Source organism: Oncorhynchus tshawytscha, linkage group LG33 (assembly GCF_018296145.1).
Source record: "Oncorhynchus tshawytscha isolate Ot180627B linkage group LG33, Otsh_v2.0, whole genome shotgun sequence".
Taxonomy (NCBI): domain Eukaryota; kingdom Metazoa; phylum Chordata; class Actinopteri; order Salmoniformes; family Salmonidae; genus Oncorhynchus; species Oncorhynchus tshawytscha.
Window position 1 is genome coordinate 48232358 of NC_056461.1, and position 19515 is coordinate 48251872.

General features: G+C 42.4%; 1 protein-coding gene across 2 annotated transcripts in view; it reads right to left on the minus strand.

The window, feature by feature from the left end:
- The window catches only part of LOC121841693 (cell adhesion molecule 2-like), a 685661-nt gene extending 666415 nt beyond the window's left edge, over positions 1 to 19246 (minus strand). For both annotated transcript variants that reach the window (XM_042311701.1, XM_042311700.1), the window contains exon 1: positions 18864 to 19246. In XM_042311701.1, coding sequence (XP_042167635.1) covers positions 18864 to 18924 — 61 coding nt within the window. In that variant the 5' untranslated portion in view covers positions 18925 to 19246. The remainder of the gene's footprint in view (positions 1 to 18863) is intronic.
- Between the last annotated feature and the right edge of the window lie 269 nt (positions 19247 to 19515).

Consider the following 19515-nt stretch of genomic DNA (forward strand, 5'->3'; position numbering starts at 1 on the left):
ATAGTAGTAAAAGTAGTAACCATAGTAACAGTCGTAGTAACAGTGGCAGTAACAGAAACACCAGTAACAGTAGCAGTAACAGTAGTAGCAGTAGTAACAGTCGTAGTAACAGTAGCAGTAACAGCAGTGACAGTAGTAACCGTAGTAACAGTAGTAGTAACAGTAGTAGTAACAGTAGCAGTGACAGAAGTTGTAGTAGTAACAGTATTAACAGTAGTAGTAAAAGTAGCAGTAACAGTAGTAGTAACAGTAGAAACAGTAGTAACAGTAGTAGTAGTAGTAACAGTAGTAGTGGTAACAGTAGTAGTAACAGTAACAGTAGTAGCAGTAGTAGTGGTAACAGTAGTAGTGGTAACAGTAGTAGTAACAGTAGTAGTAACCGTAACAGTAGTAGTAGTAGTAACAGTAGTAGTAGTAGTAGTAGCAACCGTAGTAGTAACAGTGACAATAGTAGTAACAGTAGTAGCAACAGTAGTAGCAACAGTAGTAGCAACAGTAGTAGTAACAGTAGTGGTAGTAGTAACAGCAACAGTAGTAGTAGTAGCAGTAGTAGTAGTAACAGTAAAAATCGCAGCAACAGTAGTAGTAACAGTAACAGTGGTAGTAACAGTAGTAGCAGCAGTAATGGTAGCAGTAGTAGTAGCAGTGGTATTAGTAATAGTAGTAGTAGTAGTAATAGTAATAGCAGCAGTAGTAGTAACAGTAGTAGTAACAGTAGTAGTAATGTTAGCAGTAGTAGTAACAGTGGTAGTAGTAATAGTAGTAGTAGTAACAGTAGTAGTAACAGTAACAGTAGTAACAGTAACAGTAGTAACAGTAACAGTAGTAGTAGTAGCAACAATAGTAATAGCAGCAGTAGTAGTAACAGTAGTAGTAACAGTAGTAGTAATGGTAGCAGTAGTAGTAACAGTGGTAGTAGTAGTAGTAGTAACAGTAGAAGTAACAGTAGTAGTAACAGTAACAGTAGTAACAGTAACAGTAACAGTAGTAACAGTAACAGTAGTAGTAGTAGCAACAGTAGCAGTAGTAGTAGTAGCAACAGTAGCAGTAGTAGTAGTAGTAACAGTAACAGTAGTAACAGTAGTAGTAGTAACCGTAGCAACAGTAACAGTAGTAGTTGTAGTAGGAACAGTAGTAACAGTAAAAGTAGTAGTAACAGTAACAGTAGTAACAGTAGTAGTAGTAACCGTAGCAACAGTAACAGTAGTACTTGTAGTAGAAACAGTAGCAACAGTAACAGTAGTAGTAGAAACAGTAGTAACAGTAACAGTAACAGTAGCAGTGGTAACAGTAACAGTAGTAACAGTAGTAGTAGTAACCATAGTAATAGTATTAGTAACAGTAACAGTAGTAGTAACAGTAGTACTGGCAGTAGTAACAGTGGTAGTGGTAGTAGTAGTAGTAGTAGTAGTAGTAGTAGTCATAGTAATAGTAGTAGTAACAGTAGTAGTAAAAGTAACAGTATTAGTAACAGTAACAGTAGCAGTAGAAGTAACAGTAGTAGTAACAGCAACAGTAACAGTAGTAGTAACAGTAGTAGCAGCAGTAACAGGAGTAGTAACAGTGGCGGTAACATTAGCAGAAGTAGTAACAGTGACAGTAGTATTAACAGCAGTAGTAAAAGTAACAGTAGTGGTAAAAGTAACAGTAGTAACAGTAGTAACAGTAGCAGTAGTAGTAACAGAGACAGTAGTGGTAAAAGTAACAGTAAAAGTAGGTACAGTAGTAACAGTAGCAGTAGTAGTAACAGAGACTGTAACAGTAACAGTAGAAGTAACAGTAGTAACAGCAGTAACAGTAACAGTAGTAGTAGTAGTAGTAGCAACAGTAGCAGTAGTAGTAGTAATAGTAACAGTAGTAACAGTAGTAGTAGTAACCATAGCAACAGTAACAGTAGTAGTTGTAGTAGTAACAGTAGTAACATTAACAGTAGTAGTAGTAACCATAGTAATAGTAACAGTAGTAGTAACAGCAACAGTACCAGTAGTAACAGTAGTAGTAACAGTAGTAACAGTGTGACTGTACCAGTAGTAACAGTAGCAGTAACAGTGTGACTGTACCAGTGGTAACAGTAGTAAGAGTAGTAACAGCGTGACTGTATCAGTAGTAGTAACAGTAGTAACAGTGTGACTGTACCAGTAGTAACAGTAGTAACAGTAACAGTAGTAGTAACAGTAGTAACAGTGTGACTGTACCAGTAGTAACAGTAGTACTAACAGTAGTAACAGTAGCAGTAACAGTAGTAACAGTAACAGTAGTAACAGTGTGACTGTACCAGTAGTAGTAACAGTAGTAACAGTGTGACTGTACCAGTAGTAGTAACAGTAGTAACAGTGTGACTGTACCAGTAGTAACAGTAGTAACAGTAACAGTAGTAGTAACAGTAGTAGTAACAGTAGTAACAGTAACAGTAGTAACAGTGTGACTGTACCAGTAGTGACAGTAGTAGTAACAGTAGTAACAGTAACAGTAGTAACAGTAACAGTAGTAACAGTGTGACTGTACCAGTAGTAACAGTAGTAGTAACAGTAGTAGTAACAGTAACAGTAGTAACAGTGCCAGTAGTAGCAGTAGTAACAGTGTGTCTGTACCAGTAGTAACAGTAGTAGTAACAGTAATAACAGTACCAGTAGTAACAGTAGTAACAGTAACAGTAGTAACAGTATTAACAGTAACAGTAGTAACAGTGTGACTGTACCAGTAGTAGTAATAGTAGTAACAGTAACAGTAGTAGTAACAGTAGTAGTAACAGTAGTAACAGTAGTAACAGTGTGACTGTACCAGTAGTAACAGTAGTAGTAACAGTAGTAACAGTAACAGTAGTAACAGTACCAGTAGTAACAGTAGGAACAGTGTGACTGTACCAGTAGTACTAACAGTAGTAACAGTAACAGTAGTAGTAACAATGGTAACAGTAACGGTAGTAGTAACAGTAGTAACAGTAGTAACAGTCACAATAGTAACAGTGTGATTGTACCAGTAGTAACAGTAACAGTAGTAACAGTGTGACTGTACCAGTAGTAACAGTAGTAGTAACAGTAACAGTAGTAACAGTAGTACCAGTAGCAACAGTAGTAGTAACAGTAGTAACAGTGTGACTGTACCAGTAGTAACAGTAGTAGTAACAGTAGTAACAGTAACAGTAGTAACAGTACCAGTAGTAACAGTAGGAACAGTAGGAACAGTGTGGCTGTACCAGTAGTACTAACAGTAGTAACAGTAACAGTAGTAGTAACAATAGTAACAGTAACGGTAGTAGTAACAGTAGTAACAGTAGTAACAGTCACAATAGTAACAGTGTGACTGTACCAGTAGTAACAGTAACAGTAGTAACAGTGTGACTGTACCAGTAGTAACAGTAGTAGTAACAGTAACAGTAGTAACAGTAGTACCAGTAGCAACAGTAGTAGTAACAGTAGTAACAGTGTGACTGTACCAGTAGTAAGAGTAGTAGTAACAGTAACAGTAGTAACAGTAGTAACAGTGTGACTGTACCAGTTGTAGTAACAGTAGTAACAGTAACAGTAGTAACAGTAGTAACAGTAACAGTAGTAGTAACAGTAACAGTAGTAGTAACAGTAGTAACAGTAGTAACAGTGTGACTGTACTAGTAGTAGTAACAGTAGTAACAGCAACAGTAGTAGTAACAGTAGTAACAGTAACAGTAGTAGTAACAGTAGTAACAGTAACAGTAGTAGTAAGTAGTAACAGTAGTAACAGTAACAGTAGCAGTAACAGTAGTAACAGTGTGACTGTACCAGTAGTAACAGTAGTAGTAACAGTAACAGTAGTAACAGTGTGACTGTACCAGTAGTAACAGTAGTAGTAACAGTAGTAGCAGTAGTACCAGTAGTACCAGTAGTAACAGTAACAGTAGTAGTAAGTAGTAACAGTAGTAACAGTGGTAACAGTAACAGTAGTAACAGTAGTAGTAACAGTAGTAACAGTGTGACTGTACCAGTAGTAGTAACAGTAGTAACAGTCACAGTAGTAGTAACAGTAGTAACAGTAACAGTAGTAGTAACAGTAGTAGTAACAGTAGTAACAGTAACAGTAGTAGTAACAGCAGTAACAGTAGTAACAGTAGTAACAGTAACAATAGTAGTAACAGTAGTAACAGTAACAGCAGTAACAGTAACAGTAGTAACAGTAGTAACAGTAGTAGTAGCGGTAGTAACAGTAGTAACAGTAATAGTAACAGTAGTAACAGTAGTAACAGTAGTGGTAACAGTAACAGTAGTAGTAACAGTAGTAACAGTAGTGGTAACAGTAACAGTAGTAGTAACAGTAGTGGTAACTGTAACAGTAGTAGTAACAGTAGTAACAGTAGTCGTAACTGTACCACTAGTAGTAACAGTAGTAACAGTAGCAGTAACTGTAACAGTAGTAGTAACAGTAGTAACAGTAATAGTAACAGTAGTAACAGTAGTAGTAACAGTAGTAACCGTGTGACTGTACCAGTAGTAGTAACAGTAGTAACAGTAGTAACAGTAACAGTAGTGGTAACAGTAGTAACAGTAGTAGTAACAGTAGTAACCGTGTGACTGTACCAGTAGTAGTAACAGTAGTAACCGTGTGACTGTAACAGTAGCAGTAACAGTCGTAACAGTAGTAACAGTAGTAACAGTAGTAACGGTGTGACTGTACCAGTAGTAGTAACAGTAGTAGTAACAGTAGTAACAGTAGTAGTAACAGTAGTAACAGTAGTAACAGTGTGACTGTACCAGTAGTAGTAACAATAGTAACAGTAGTAGTAACAGTAACAGTAGTAACAGTCGTAACAGTAGTAACAGTAACAGTGTGACTAACAGTAGTAGTAACAGTAGTAGCAACAGTAGTAGCAGCAGTAACAGTGGTAACAGTAGTAGTAACAGTAGTAACAGTAGTAGTAACAGTAGTAGTAACAGTAGTAACAGTAGTAACAGTGTGGCTGTACCAGTAGTAGTAACAGTAGTAGTAACAGTAGTAGCAGCAGTAACAGTAGTAACAGTAGTAACAGTAGTAACAGTAGTAACAGTAGTAGTAACAGTAGTAGTAACAGTAGTAGTAACAGTAGTAACAGTAGTAACAGTGTGACTGTACCAGTAGTAGTAACAGTAGTAACAGTAACAGTAGTAACAGTAACAGTAGTAGTAACAGTAGTAACAGTAACAGTGTGACTGTGGTACCAGCAGGAGACAGAGTAGTCTATAGTCTGAATATGGGGTAAAAAATGCTGATCTGGGATCAGTCTTCCTTTCTTTCTTTCTCTCTCTCTCTCCGATCACCCCTCTCTCCCCTCATGTTCTTTCTCTCTCTCCGTCACCCCTCTCTCCCTCTCCCTTTCTCTCTGTAACCCCTCTATCGCTCTCCCTTTTTCTCTCTCTCTCTGTCACCCCTCTCTCCCTCATGTCCTTTTCTCTCTCTCTCTCTCTCTCTCCGACCACCCCTCTCTCCCCTCATGTTCTTTCTCTCTCTCCGTCACCCCTCTCTCCCTCTCCCTTTCTCTCTGTCTCTCTCACCCATCACCCCAGTCCCTACTCTCTCCGTCACCCCTCTCTCCCTCTCCCTTTCTCTCGGTAACCCCTCTATCGCTCTCCCTTTTTCTCTCTCTCTCTGTCACCCCTCTCTCCCTCATGTCCTTTCTCTCTCTCTCTCTGTCACCCCTCTCTCCCTCTCCCTTTCTCTCTCTCTCTCATTGTCACCCCTCTCTCCCTTTCTCTCTCTCTCTGTCACCCCTCTCTCCCTCTCCCTTTCTCTCTCTCTCTGTCACCCCTCTCTCCCTCTCCCTTTCTCTCTCTCTCTCTGTCACCCCTCTCTCCCTTTCTCTCTCTCTCTCTGTCACCCCTCTCTCCCTTTCTCTCTCTCTCTCTGTCACCCCTCTCTCCCTTTCTCTCTCTCTCTCTGTCACCCCTATCTCCCTTTCTCTCTCTCTCTCTGTCACCCCTATCTCCTCCTCCCTTTCTCTCTTTCTCTCTCTGTCTCCCTGTGTCTTTCTCTCCCTCTCTCTTTGTTTATTGTGATGAAGTATTAATGCAAGAGCCCCAGTTGCCTCTCCCTGACCTTGTCAAACACACACACACACACACAGACAGTGAACGCTAACACACACACTCCACGTCACTGTGACCTTTCTCTCCACTCTCCTGTTCACAATTTTGCCTGAAGCTGGTCAGGCAAGCTGCTCCCAGCCTGCATATACTGTCCAGACACACACACACACACACACACACACACACACACACACACACACACACACATACACACACACACACACACACAGTGCCCCTAGCCTTCATATACTGTCCACACACACACACACACACACACACACACACACACACACACACACACACACACACACACAGTGCCCCTAGCCTTCATATACTGTCCAGACACACACACACACACACACACACACACACACACACACACACACACACACACACACACACACACACACACACAGTGCCCCTAGCCTTCATATACTGTCCAGACACACACACACACACACACACACACACACACAGTGCCCCTAGCCTTCATATACTGTCCAGACACACACACACACACACACACACACACACAGTGCCCCTAGCCTTCATATACTGTCCAGACCCCCCCCACACACACACACACACATACACACTAAGTGCCCTTAGCCTGCATATACTGTCCAACCCCCCCCACACACACACACACACACAGTGCCCCTAGCCTGCATATACTGTCCAGACCCCCCACATACACACACATTAAGTGCCCTTAGCCTGCATATACTGTCCAGACCCCCGCACACACACACACACACACACACACACACACACACACACACACACACACACACACACAGTGCCCCTAGCCTGCATATACTGTCCAGACCCCCCCCACATACACACACATTAAGTGCCCCTAGCCTGCATATACTGTCCAGACACACACACACTTGCGCGCGCACACACACAGTGCTCCTAGCCTGCATATATAAAGTTTGGTGGAGGAGGAGTAATGTTCTGGGGCTGTTTTTCATGGTTCGGGCCTTAGAATGCTGAAACAGCGAGGTCCATACAGAGATGGTTAGTCGATACGGAAGAACTTGACTGGCCTGCTACGAGGCCTGACCTCAACCCCATCGAACACCTTTGCGATGAATTGGAACGCCGACTGCGAGCCAGGCCTAATCACCCAACATCAGTGCCCGACCTCACTAAGAAGAGTGGAGGATGTTATAGCAGCAAAGGGGGCACTCCATATTAAATCCATATTCACACCATTGATTTTGGAATGAGATGTTGGACCAATGGTGAATATGTATGACTAGTGTATATATATACACACACACACACACACACACACACACACACACACACACACACACACACACACACACACACACACACACACACACACACACACACACTGAACAAAAATATAAACGAAACATGTAAAGACGTTTTCCACAAGCACAAAAGCCTATTTCCTCTCAAGATAATCCATCCATCTGACAGGTGTGGCATATCAAGAAAGTGATTAAACAGCATGATCATTACACAGGTACACCTTGTGCTGGGGGGACAATAAAAGGCCACTAAAATGTGCAGTTTTGTCAGACAACACAATTGGCATGCTGACTGAGGGAAAATGTCCACCAGAGCTTTTGCCAGAGAATTGAATGTTCATTTCTCTACCATAAGCCACCTTGTCACAGACTTCCGCCGAGGTCGGCCCTTCTCCTTGTTCGGGTGGTGTTCGGCGGTCGACGTCACCGGCTTTCTAGTCACTACCGATCCATTTTTCTGTTTCGTTTTGTTTTGTCTGATTACATACACACCTGTTTTACATTCCCTCATTACATTCCCTATTTCACCATCTGACATACATTTCTGTTCTGTCCGTGATTGTTCATGTCATTAGTGGTTGTGTTTGTGTTAGAGTTGTGTTGTATGTAAAACTCAGTTGGATTACTCTATACCTGTGTCCTGCGCCTGACTCCGCTTTCACTCTGCACCCAATCGCTGACACACCTCCAACGTTGTTTTAGAGAATTTGACAGTACATCCAACCCGGCCTCACAACCACAGACCAAATGTGTGGTGTCATGTGGGCGAGCAGTTTGCTGATGTCAACGTTGTGAACAGAGGGCCCCATGGTGACGGTGGGGTTATGGTTTGGGCAGGCAGAAGCTACGGACAACGAACACAATTGCATTTTATCAATGGAAATTTGAATGCACAGAGATACCATGACGAGATCCTCAGGCTCGTTGTGAGGCCAATTTTTTTTAAGGTATCTATGACCAACAGATGCATATCTATATTCCCAGTCATGTGAAATCCATAGATTTATAATGAATTTATATCAATTGACTGATTTCCTCATATGAACTGTAAATCGGTAAAACAAATGAAATTGTTGCATGTTGCATTTATATTTTATTCAGTAAAAATATAAACATATTTTAAAAACAAAATATTTATTTCCACACAACGAATGGTGTCTATAGACAGTAGTTATATAGGATGGTGTGTATAGACAGTAGTTATATAGGATGGTGTGTATAGACAGTATAGACAGTAGTTATATAGGATGGTGTGTATAGACAGTAGTTATATAGGATGGTGTGTATAGACAGTAGTTATATAGGATGGTGTGTATAGACAGTAGTTATATAGGATGGTGTGTATAGACAGTATAGACAGTAGTTATATAGGATGGTGTGTATAGACAGTATAGACAGTAGTTATATAGGATGGTGTGTATAGACAGTATAGACAGTAGTTATATAGGATGGTGTGTATAGACAGTATAGACAGTAGTTATATAGGATGGTGTGTATAGACATTAGTTATAGAGGATGGTGTGTATAGACAGTAGTTATATAGGATGGTGTGTATAGACAGTAGTTATATAGGATGGTGTCTATAGACAGTAGTAATATCGGATGGTGTGTATAGACAGTAGTTATGTAGGATGGTGTGTATAGACAGTAGTTATATAGGATGGTGTGTATAGACAGTAGTTATATAGGATGGTGTGTATAGACAGTATAGACAGTAGTTATATAGGATGGTGTGTATAGACAGTAGTTATATAGGATGAGGTGTATAGACATTAGTTATATAGGATGGTGTGTATAGACAGTAGTTATATAGGATGGTGTGTATAGACAGTATAGACAGTAGTTATATAGGATGGTGTGTATAGACAGTATAGACAGTAGTTATATAGGATGGTGTGTATAGACAGTAGTTATATAGGATGGTGTGTATAGACAGTAGTTATATAGGATGATGTGTATAGACAGTAGTTATATAGAATGGTGTGTATAGACAGTATAGACAGTAGTTATATAGGATGGTGTGTATAGACAGTAGTTATAAAGGATGGTGTGTATAGACAGTAGTTATATAGGATGGTGTGTATAGACAGTAGTTATAAAGGATGGTGTGTATAGACAGTAGTAATATCGGATGGTGTGTATAGACAGTATAGACAGTAGTTATATAGGATGATGTGTATAGACAGTAGTTATATAGGATGGTGTGTATAGACAGTAGTTATATAGGATGGTGTGTATAGACAGTAGTTATATAGGACGGTGTGTATAGACAGTAGTTATATAGGATGGTGTGTATAGACAGTAGTTATATAGGATGGTGTGTATAGACGGTAGTTATATAGGATGGTGTGTATAGACAGTATAGACAGTAATTATAGGGTACTGTAGGTATTACAGGGTACTGTAGGTATTACTCTTGTCCAGATGGGAATAGGGCAGGGTACTGTAGATATTAGTCTTGTCCAGATGGGGTTAGGGCAGGGCACTGTAGGTATTAGTCTTGTCCAGATGGGGATAGGGAAGGGTACTGTAGGTATTAGTCTTGTCCAGGTGGGGATAGGGCAGGGTACTGTAGGTATTAGTCTTGTCCAGATGGGTATAAGGCAGGGTACTGTAGGTATTAGTCTTGTCCAGATCTCGTTGGGCAGGGTACCATAGGTTTTAGTCTTGTCCAGATGGGTTTAGGGCAGGGTACCGTAGATATTAGTCTTGTCCAGGTGGGGATAAGGCAGGGCACTGTAGGCATTAGTCTTGTCCAGATGGGCTGAGGGGAAGGTACTGTAGGCATTAGTCTTGTCCAGATGTGGATAAGGCAGGGTACTGTAGGTATTAGTCTTGTCCAGATGGGGATAGGGCAGGGTACTGTAGGTATTACTCTTGTCCAGATGGGGATAGGGCAGGGTACTGTAGGTATTAGTCTTGTCCAGATGGATTTGGGCTGGGTACTGTAGGTATTACTCTTGTCCAGATGGGGCTAGGGCAGGGTATTGTAGGTATTAGTCTTGTCCAGATGGGGGTGAGGCAGGGTAATGTAGGTATTACTCTTGTCCAGATGGGGCTGGGGCAGGGTACTGTAGGTATTATTCTTGTCCAGATGGGGTTACGGCAGGGCACTGTAGGTATTAGTCATGTCCAGATGGGGTTGGGCAGGGTACTGTAGATATTAGTCTTGTCCAGATGGTGCTAGGGCAGGGCACTGTAGGTATTCCTGTTGTCCAGATGGGCCTGGGGCAGGGTACTGTAGGTATTAGTCTTGTCCAGATAGGGTCGGGCAGGGCACTGTAGGTTTTACTCTTGTCCAGATGGGGATAGGGCAGGGTAGTGTAGGTATTAGTCTTGTCCAGAAGGGGATAGGGCAGGGCACTGTAGGTATTAGTCTTGTCCAGATGGGTATAAGGCAGGGTACTGTAGGTATTAGTCTTGTCCAGATCTCGTTGGGCAGGGTACCGTAGGTTTTAGTCTTGTCCAGATGGGTTTAGGGCAGGGTACCGTAGATATTAGTCTTGTCCAGGTGGGGGTAGGGCAGGGTACTGTAGGTATTAGTCTTGTCCAGATGGGTAGGGGCAGGGTACTGTAGGTATTAGTCTTGTCCAGATATCGTTGGGCAGGGTACCGTAGGTTTTAGTCTTATAACCAGATGGGGATAGGGCAGGGCACTGTAGGTATTAGTCTTGTCCAGATGGGCTGAGGGGAAAGTACTGTAGGCATTAGTCTTGTCCAGATGGGTAGAGGCAGTGTACTGTAAGTATTAGTCTTGTCCAGATGGGGTTAGGGCAGGGTACTGTAGGTATTAGTCTTGTCCAGATGGGGGTGAGGCAGGGTAATGTAGGTTTTAGTCTTGTCCAGATGGGGTTAAGGCAGGGTACTGTAGGTATTAGTCCTGTCCAGGTGGGCTGAGGGGAAAGTACTGTAGGCATTAGTCTTGTCCAGATGGGGATAGGGCAGGGTACTGTAGGTATTAGTCTTGTCCAGATGGGGGTAGGGCAGGGCACTGTAGGTATTAGTCTTGTCCAGATGGGCTGAGGGGAAAGTACTGTAGACATTAGTCTTGTCCAGATGGGGATAGGCAGGGTACTGTAGATATTAGTCTTGTCCAGATGGGGGTAGGGCAGGGTACTGTAGGTATTAGTCTTGTCCAGATGGGTAAAGGGCAGGGTACTGTAGGTATTAGTCTTGTCCAGATGGGGTACGGGCAGGGCACTGTAGGTATTAGTCTTGTCCAGTTGGGCTGAGGGGAAAGTACTGTAGGCATTAGTCTTGTCCAGATGGGAATAGGGCAGGGTACTGTAGATATTAGTCTTGTCCAGATGGGGGTAGGGCAGGGTACTGTAGGTATTAGTCTTGTCCAGATGGGGATAGGGCAGGGTACTGTAGGTATTAGTCTTGTCCAGATGGGGCTAGGTTAGGGCACTGTAGGTATTAGTCTTGTCCAGATGGAGTGAGGGGAAAGTACTGTAGGCATTAGTCTTGTCCAGATGGGGATAGGGCAGGGCACTGTAGGTATTAGTCTTGTCCAGATGGGGATAGGGCAGGGTACTGTAGGTATTAGTCTTGTCCAGATGGCGCTAGGGCAGGGCACTGTAGGCATTAGTCTTGTCCAGATGGGCTGAGGGGAAGGTACTGTAGGCATTAGTCTTGTCCAGATGGGGCTAAGGCAGGGTACTGTAGGTATTAGTCTTGTCCAGATGGGGATAGGGCAGGGTACTGTAGGTATTAGTCTTGTCCAGATGGGGGTGAGGCAGGGTAATGTAGGTATTACTCTTGTCCAGATGGGGATAGGGCAGGGTACTGTAGGTATTATTCTTGTCCAGATTGGGTTAGGGCAGGGCACTGTAGGTATTAGTCTTGTCCAGATGGGGTAGGGCAGGGTACTGTAGATATTAGTCTTGTCCAGATGGCGCTAGGGCAGGGCACTGTAGGTATTCCTGTTGTCCAGATGGGCATGGGGCAGGGTACTGTAGGTATTAGTCTTGTCCAGATACGTACGGGCAGGGCACTGTAGGTATTAGTCTTGTCCAGATGGGCTGAGGGGAAAGTACTGTAGGCATTAGTCTTGTCCAGATGGGGTTAAGGCAGGGTACTGTAGGTATTAGTCTTGTCCAGTTGGGGGTAGGGCAGGGTACTGTAGGTATTAGTCTTGTCCAGATGGGGGTAAGGCAGGGTACTGTAGGTATTAGTCTTGTCCAGATGGGCTTAGGGCAGGGTACTGTAGGTATTCCTGTTGTCCAGATGGGGCTGGGCAGGGTACTGTAGATATTAGTCTTGTCCAGATGGGGATAAGGCAGGGTACCGTAGGTATTAGTCTTGTCCAGATGGGAATAAGGCAGGGTACTGTAGGTATTACTCTTGTCCAGATGGGGGTAGGGCAGGGTACTGTAGGTATTACAGGGTACTGTAGGTATTAGCCTTGTCCAGATGGATATAGGGCAGGGTACTGTAGGTATTAGTCTTGTCCAGATGGGGATGGGCAGGGTACTGTAGGAATTCCTGTTGTCCAGATGGGGGTAGGGCAGGGTACTGTAGGTATTACTCTTGTCCAGATGGGAATAGGGCAGGGTACTGTAGGTATTACTCTTGTCCAGGTGGGGATAGGGCAGGGTACTGTAGGTATTAGTCTTGTCCAGATGGGGATGGGGCATGGTACTGTAGGTATCACTCTTGTCCAGATGGGGAAGGGCAGGGTACTGTAGGTATTAGTCTTGTCCAGATGGGGCTGGGCAGGGTACTGTAGGTATTAGTCTTGTCCAGATGGGTATAGGGCAGGGTACTGTAGGTATTAGTCTTGTCCAGATGGGGTAGGGCAGGGCACTGTAGGTATTCCTGCTGTCCAGATGGGGGTAGGGCAGGGTACTGTAGGTATTAGTCTTGTCCAGATGGGGTAGGGCAGGGCACTGTAGGTATTCCTGTTGTCCAGATGGGGAAAGGGCAGGGTACTGTAGGTATTCCTGTTGTCCAGATGGGAATAGGGCAGGGCAATGAATCCGTTTAATTCCCCCCTCCACCTTTTGGGGAGGTACACAAATTGTAATGGGTCTTGGGTGTTGGGTAAGATTGAAGTGATATGATCCTTAACTAGTCTCTCAAAGCAACATCAACACACACAAACACAAACACAAACATTCTCCCACACTCTCTCTCCCTATTTCATCTGAAGGAATGGGCAGGTACACACAAGATTTTTTTATTTTTTATTTTTTACGTTTGAGTAATTTGGCAGACGTTCTTATCTGAAACGGTTTACAGTTTGTTCATTCATCTTAAGATAGCTGAGGGGAGACAACCACATATCACAGTCATAGTCAGTACATTCATCTTCAGATACCTAGGTGGACCAGTCATAGTCAGTACATTCATCTTCAGATAGCTAGGTGGACCAGTCATAGTCAGGACATTCATCTCCAGATAGCTAGGTGGACCAGTCATAGTCAGGACATTCATCTTCAGATAGCTAGGTGGACCAGTCATAGTCAGTACATTCATCTTCAGATAGCTAGGTGGACCAGTCATAGTCAGGACATTCATCTTCAGATAGCTAGGTGGACCAGTCATAGTCAGTACATTCATCTTCAGATAGCTAGGTGGACCAGTCATAGTCAGTACATTCATCTTCAGACAGCTAGATGGACCAGTCATAGTCAGAACATTCATCTTCAGATAGCTAGGTGAACCAGTCATTGTCAGTACATTCATCTTCAGATAGCTAGGTGGACCAGTCATAGTCAGTACATTCATCTTCAGATAGCTAGGTGGACCAGTCATAGTCAGGACATTCATCTCCAGATAGCTAGGTGGACCAGTCATAGTCAGTACATTCATCTTCAGATAGCTAGGTGGACCAGTCATAGTCAGGACATTCATCTCCAGATAGCTAGGTGGACCAGTCATAGTCAGTACATTCATCTTCAGATAGCTAGGTGGACCAGTCATAGTCAGTACATTCATCTTCAGATAGCTAGGTGGACCAGTCATAGTCAGGACATTCATCTTCAGATAGCTAGGTGGACCAGTCATAGTCAGTACATTCATCTTCAGATAGCTAGGTGGACCAGTCATAAACAGTACATTCATCTCTAGATAGCTAGGTGGACCAGTCATAGTCAGGACATTCATCTTCAGATAGCTAGGTGGACCAGTCATAAACAGTACATTCATCTTCAGCTGAGTCAGAGCTAGAAAGGTAGAAAAATGTCAACAACAAAAAAAGGGTGGTGCTCTGTGTTTTCAGAAGATGGACAGGGATTATACTGCCCTAGCCTCACGGGGGAGCTGCCCCCCCCCCCTCCATAAGGGTGGGAGGGCCAAGAGCCCAGAGTTGGCAGAACGGAGTGCTCGGGTTGGGGAGTAGGGTTGGAGCAGAGCCTGAAGTTAAGGAGGGGCAGTTCTTTTTTACTGCTCCGTAGGCAAGTACCATGGTCTAGTATTGGATGTGAGCTTCTTCAGGAAGACAGTGGAGTGTGCGGAGGAGTGGAAACACACATCATTGAGATCATCCACACAAAAAAAAACAGCCAGGCTGCCAGCTAGCTGCTTACGAGCAAGGGAAGGAGACTTTTCCTCGCTTTCACAAAATCACTTTGCTATCACCCCAGTGTGGGACTGGTGAGGAAATCACATGACAAAAAGGCGTCTGCTGTTCCAAAAATCACACTCCACCAATCAACGGAGTGAAGCTTGAACTAATCTGTTCTCTCATTCTATCTATGCTCTATCAATTCTCTCATTCTATCTATGCTCTATCAATTCTCTCATTCTATCCATGCTCTATCAATTCTCTCATTCTATCTATGCTCTATCAATTCTCTCATTCTATCTATGCTCTATAAATTCTCCCATTCTATCAATTCTCTCATTCTATCTATGCTCTATCAATTCTCTCATTCTATCTATGCTCTATCAATTCTCTCATTCTATCTATGCTCTATCAATTCTCTCATTCTATCTATGCTCTATCAATTCTCTCATTCTATCCATGCTCTATCAATTCTCTCATTCTATCTATGCTCTATCAATTCTCTCATTCTATCTATGCTCTATCAATTCTCTCATTCTATCTATGCTCTATAAATTCTCCCATTCTATCTATTCTCTCATTCTATCTATGCTCTATCAATTCTCCCATTCTATCTATTCTCTCATTCTATCCATGCTCTATCAATTCTCTCATTCTATCTATGCTCTATCAATTCTCCCATTCTATCTATTCTCTCATTCTATCTATGCTCTATCAATTCTCCCATTCTATCTATTCTCTCATTCTATCCATGCTCTATCAATTTTCTCATTCTATCCATGCTCTATAAATTCTCCCATTCTATCTATTCTCTCATTCTATCTATGCTCTATCAATTCTCCCATTCTATCTATTCTCTCATTCTATCCATGCTCTATCAATTCTCCCATTCTATCTATGCTCTATAAATTCTCCCATTCTATCTATTCTCTCATTCTATCCATGCTCTATCAATTCTCCCATTCTATCAATTCTCTCATTCTATCCATGCTCTATCAATTCTCTCATTCTATCCATGCTCTATCAATTCTCTCATTCTATCTATGCTCTATCAATTCTCTCATTCTATCTATGCTCTATCAATTCTCTCATTCTATCTATGCTCTATCAATTCTCTCATTCTATCTATGCTCTATCAATTCTCTCATTCTATCCATGCTCTATCAATTCTCTCATTCTATCTATGCTCTATCAATTCTCTCATTCTATCCATGCTCTATCAATTCTCTCATTCTATCTATGCTCTATCAATTCTCTCATTCTATCTATGCTCTATCAATTCTCTCATTCTATCTATGCTCTATCAATTCTCTCATTCTATCTATGCTCTATCAATTCTCCCATTCTATCTATGCTCTATAAATTCTCCCATTCTATCAATTCTCTCATTCTATCTATGCTCTATCAATTCTATCCATGCTCTATCAATTCTCCCATTCTATCTATGCTCTATCAATTCTATCCATGCTCTATCAATTCTCCCATTCTATCTATGCTCTATCAATTCTCTCATTCTATCCATGCTCTATCAATTCTCTCATTGTATCTATGCTCTATCAATTCTCTCATTCTATCTATGCTCTATAAATTCTCCCATTCTATCAATTCTCTCATTCTATCCATGCTCTATCAATTCTCCCATTCTATCCATGATCTATCAATTCTCCCATTCTATCAATTCTCTCATTCTATCCATGCTCTATCAATTCTCCCATTCTATCCATGCTCTATCAATTCTCCCATTCTATCAATTCTCTCATTCTATCCATGCTCTATCAATTCTCCCATTCTATCTATGCTCTATCAATTCTCCCATTCTATCAATTCTCCCATTCTATCCATGCTCTATCAATTCTCCCATTCTATCAATTCTCCCATTCTATCAATTCTCTCATTCTATCTATGCTCTATCAATTCTCTCATTCTATCCATGCTCTATCAATTCTCCCATTCTATCAATTCTCCCATTCTATCAATTCTCTCATTCTATCTATGCTCTATCAATTCTCCCATTCTATCAATTCTCCCATTCTATCAATTCTCCCATTCTATCAATTCTCCCATTCTATCCATGCTCTATCAATTCTCCCATTCTATCAATTCTCCCATTCTATCTATTCTCTCATTCTATCCATGCTCTATCAATTCTCCCATTCTATCAATTCTCTCATTCTATCCATGCTCTATCAATTCTCTCATTCTATCCATGCTCTATCAATTCTCTCATTCTATCCATGCTCTATCAATTCTCCCATTCTATCCATGCTCTATCAATTCTCCCATTCTATCCATGCTCTATCAATTCTCCCATTCTATCTATGCTCTATCAATTCTATCCATGCTCTATCAATTCTCCCATTCTATCTATGCTCTATCAATTCTCTCATTCTATCTATGCTCTATCAATTCTCCCATTCTATCCATGCTCTATCAATTCTCTCATTCTATCCATGCTCTATCAATTCTCTCATTCTATCCATGCTCTATCAATTCTCTCATTCTATCCATGCTCTATCAATTCTCCCATTCTATCCATGCTCTATCAATTCTCTCATTCTATCTATGCTCTATCAATTCTCTCATTCTATCTATGCTCTATAAATTCTCCCATTCTATCAATTCTCTCATTCTATCCATGCTCTATCAATTCTCTCATTCTATCCATGATCTATCAATTCTCCCATTCTATCCATGCTCTATCAATTCTCGCATTCATACTCTCTACTCATTCTCCGTTCTATATTTTCTCTCGTTCATGCTCTAATCATTTTCCCATTCTATCCCGTTCTCCAGTTAAAACCATCTATTAGGCTGCTGAATAACGGGCTATTGGTCTACAATCACTCAGCCTAAAGGGCACTGGGATTGAACTCGTGATGCTCGGAGCTGGCTGCTTAGACCCCTGCCCCACACAATGCTTTAGCAAGCCTTGAGAATACCTGATGGTAATAGCACTTCGTTTTTTATTTACTATTTTGATTTGAGCCCTAACCTTTTCCACTCGGAATGAATGTCTTAAGTGTCAACCTTTGAGTTGTATCTGTTTATCACTGTAACCACGCATAATGAACACTGTAAAAACGCATAATGAACACTGTAACAACGCGTAATGAACGCTGTAACAACGCGTAATGAACGCGTATATATTTTTGGGACTCTAATCACAATACGGCAAAATGTCAAAGGGAAACTATGAGATCTTGTTGTGTGTAAAGCCCTAAATAAACGCCCAAGAGTCAACATTGGGCGACTCCTGCTTGCACATAGCCTAACTACGAATTCACGACTGCACGGCTAAAGCCCGAGACGTATTACCGACTAAACGTTTTACACTAACGTCCTTAACTGAATGACTCGTCGTGAGAAGAAAAGTGTTATAGTCTAGTACACATTTTCCTCTATTTGATTTCAGACTATTCATAATTAACCAATAATGAGACAACATTATGTGTGCGTGTGTGTGTGTGTGTGTGTGTGTGTGTGTGTGTGTGTGTGTGTGTGTGTGTGTGTGTGTGTGTGTGTGTGTGTGTTGAAGCGGCAACAACAACCTGCGTACCATGGAGGATGCCTTGCCTCTGAGGTGTGTGCGGTGCGTTCTTAACCGTTTACCGTTCATTTCAGCATTTAAAACACACTAACACGCACGCGCGCACACACACAAACTGCGAGTGTGCGAGCACAACAAGCCCCCGTAGGCTCCCAAATCACATCCAACAAATTATGCAAATTGTATCGCGTTTAATCCATTGCATTAGCACGTATCTGAGACCCTATGCATGACAGGGCACCCCAGCGACACACATACACACACACACACACTCCGACGCATGCGAGACCCCGTGCGTGACAGGGCAGTGCCCCCCCAGGCGCAGCGTGAAAATAATGCCCGCAAATGACCCATGAGACTCTCCACTCTCCTCACGCAGTCTCCATCACCTCCTCCTCCCGCATCTCTCTCTCTCTCAAACAAACACACGCAGGCACACACACACTCAAATATTTTTTTCCACTCAAAGTTAAAAACAGCAGTCTAACCTTTTAGCAGTATCCCGTAGACGGCGCACAGCGTCAGAACCAAATGATGCTTGAGAATCATCCTGTCTTCCTCTCCTTTATCCCTCTCCCTTTCCTCGTGCTCCCGAAAGCTCCGGTATGTTATCCTGGTGGACTAGCCAAGTCTGTCTTTCGTGTTGCTGGGATATCGGTATATCGGCTCCTCTAATTTAACCGATAGGTAATAATGTTTTAACGTGTTTTTCCTTTATTTATTCTAGTCTCCTTGGGTAGAAGATGTCCCGGTAATTCGGTAGAGTACTGATAAGGTGTAACTGCTCCGTAGCTGTGAGAATGAGTCGGTGTGTATTTCCTCTGGTAAGAAGAAGAGATGTTGCCGTAGTCCGCTCTGCTCTCTCACACAGAATCGGAAAAGTGCCGCTTTGAGCTCAGGAAGGAACGAGAGAGTCTTAGTCCCGCCCACACAATGGTGACTGAAAGAGTTGGTTAACCAATCAGGGCCACCCATTGGTTGAGCACTGTGCGTCTATGTGTGTCTGTGTGTGTGAGTGAGGGGATTCGATTAGTTGGGCCCGGGCGCCCGGGCAGGATTGTTTTTGCACCAGATGAAAATTGATCGCATTCGTTCTGGAAACGGTCTGCCATTCAAAGCCCAAGGCGAAGTCAGCTCAAA